The sequence below is a fragment of the Palaemon carinicauda genome, chromosome 42 (genome assembly GCF_036898095.1).
Source record: "Palaemon carinicauda isolate YSFRI2023 chromosome 42, ASM3689809v2, whole genome shotgun sequence".
Lineage (NCBI taxonomy): Eukaryota > Metazoa > Arthropoda > Malacostraca > Decapoda > Palaemonidae > Palaemon > Palaemon carinicauda.
The window spans coordinates 54,020,935-54,023,460 of NC_090766.1; the positions used below are offsets into that span (position 1 = coordinate 54,020,935).

The following is a 2,526-nucleotide window of genomic DNA, read 5'->3' on the forward strand; positions in this document are numbered from 1 at the left end:
CTAGTTGCTGGTGGCCTTGCCCTTCTGCTATTGTCCTTTGCTTGTTGGTGGCATTGCCCTCTGATTGTTGGTGGCATTGCCCTTACCTGTCATTGCTCTAATCTGTCATTGCCCTCTGGTTGTTGATGGCATTGCCCTCATCTGCCATTGCCCTCTGGTAGCTGGCAGCCTTGCCCTTGCCTGCTATTGCCCTCTGGTTGTCGGTGGCATTGCCCTCTAGTGTTTGTATTGCTCTCTTCTGCCATTGCCCTCTGGTATTTGTCTGCATTGCTCTCTTCTGCCATTGCCCTCTGGTGTTTTTCTGCATTGCTTTCTTCTGCCATTGCCCTCTGGTGTTTGTCTGCATTGCTTTCTTCTGCCATTGCCCTCTGGTGTTTGTCTTCATTGGCCTCAGTTGCCATTGCCCTCTTGCTGTCAGCTGCCAATGCCCTTTGGTTGTCAGCGTCATTGCCCTTGGCGGCCATTACCCCCGGGTTTTGGGTGGCATTGCCCTCGGCTGCCATTGCCCTCTGGTTGTGGGTGGCATTGCCGTAGGCTGCCATTGCCCTCTGGCTTTAGGCAGCATTGTCCTCAGCTCCCATTGCCCTCTGGATTTTGGCAGCATTGCCCTCTGGTTTTTGGCGGCATTGCCCTCTGCTGCCATTGCTCTCTGGTTGTCTGTGGCATTGCCGCAGGCAGCCATTGCCCTCTGGTTGTCTGCGGCATTGCCATAGGCTGCTATTGCCCTCCTTGTTGAGAGCATAGCCCTGACCTGTCATTGCCCTCTGGTTGTTGGCGGTATGGCACTCTGCTGTCATTGCCCCCTGGTTGTTGGCGGCATTGCCCTCAGCTGCCATTACTCTCTGCTTGTCAGCAGTATTGCCCTCGGCTGCCATTGTCTTCTGGTTGTTGGCGACATTGCTCTCGGCTCCCATTGGCATCTGGTTGTTGGTTGCATTGCACTTTGGTTATTGGCGGCATTGCCCTCTGGTTGTCTGCGGCATTGCCCTCGGCTGCTATTGCATCGACGGCATTGCCCTCAACTGCCATTTCCTTCTGGTTGTCGGTGGCATTGCCCTCAGCTGCCATTACCCTCTGGTTGTCAGCAGAATTGCCCTCATCTGCCATTGCCCTCTGGTTGTCTGCAACATTGCCCTCAGCTGCCATTGCCCTCGGGTTGTCGGCGGCATTTCCCTCAGCTGCCATTGCACTCGGGTTGTCGGCGGCATTGCCCCTGGCTGCCATTGCCCTCGGGTTGTCGGCGTCATTGCCCCTGGCTGCCATTGCCCTCGGGTTGTCGGCGTCATTGCCCCTGGCTGCCATTGCCCTCAAGGTGTCGGCGTCATTGCCCCCTGGCTGCCATTGCCCTCGAATTGTCGGCGTCATTGCCCCTGGCTGCCATTGCCCTCGGGTTGTCTGCAGCATTGCCATCGGCTCCCATTACCCTCTGGTTGTTGGCGCATTGCTCTCTGGTGCCATTGCCTTCTGGTAGCTGGCGGCATTGCCCACGGCTGCCACTGTGTCGGCGGTATTGTCCTCATCTGCCATTGCCCTCTGGTTGTCCGTGGCATTGCCCTTGGCAGCCATTGCCCTCTGGTTGCTGGCGGCATTGCCCTCGGCTGCCCTTTCCCTCTGGTTGTCGGTGGCATTGCCCTCTATTTGTGTGCCATTGCCCTCTGGTTGTCGTGGTCATTGACTTCATCTACTATTGCTCTCTGGGTGTCAGTAGCATTGCCCTCATCTGTTATTGCCTTTGGTTTGGTGCTGGCAATGCCTTTATCTGCTTTTGCCCTCGAGTTGTTGCTGGCATAGGCCTGTCTCCTGTTGCCCTTTGGGTTGTCGTTGATATTGCCCTTTTCTGTCATTTCTACCGGGTTGACCCTGCAAGAGGAAAGAGGGATAAAGTTAAATTTTACTTAAGAGTAAGATTACATAGTATGGTATATCCTAAAGTAATTTCAATTCATATACAAAGTAGTATTGCAAGATTCAACGTTAGGTTGAAGCGAGGTTACTCTTAGCATTTTCTTTGCCAATGGACACGTGTGGATTATCATACAACCTAGGATTTAACGCCTATTTACTTTAATTTCCATTTGAGTTTTGTTAAGAAGAGACATACCAAAGTAAGTAAAGATATCAAGAAAAAAAAATCAATTATGAACATTTTTTCTGAAGTCTACTAAATATTTGTTCGTTTTCTATAAAAACAAATATAGAACATGTAACTCCTTGACATAAAAGGATAAACTTAAGAATATTTACCGATTGCATGAATTTGTAAATACGTAGCATTTATTCAAGCAAACTATAAAAGATATATTTGAAATTATTTTGAGCAAATTTATGCATAAAAATTTATGTATATTCATACTAAACATGTATAGATAAATTCACTGCACTATTCAGTAACATTTTCCCCAAAAATAGGCTAATAATTATACTAATCTTTATCCGCGTAGTACGAATATGGCAGAACTATTCTCAACTATATTACTTGCAGGAAAAAAAAATCAGTGTTCTATCGATAGTGGTTTTAGAATACTG

General features: G+C 48.9%; 1 protein-coding gene across 1 annotated transcript; it reads right to left on the bottom strand.

Annotated features, from left to right (window-relative positions):
- Positions 1-849: 849 nt before the first annotated feature.
- On the bottom strand, positions 850-1,365 carry LOC137633160 (circumsporozoite protein-like). The gene has a single exon (XM_068365317.1). It carries the CDS (start codon positions 1,363-1,365, stop codon positions 850-852), a length of 516 nt encoding a protein of 171 aa, XP_068221418.1.
- Positions 1,366-2,526: the final 1,161 nt, after the last annotated feature.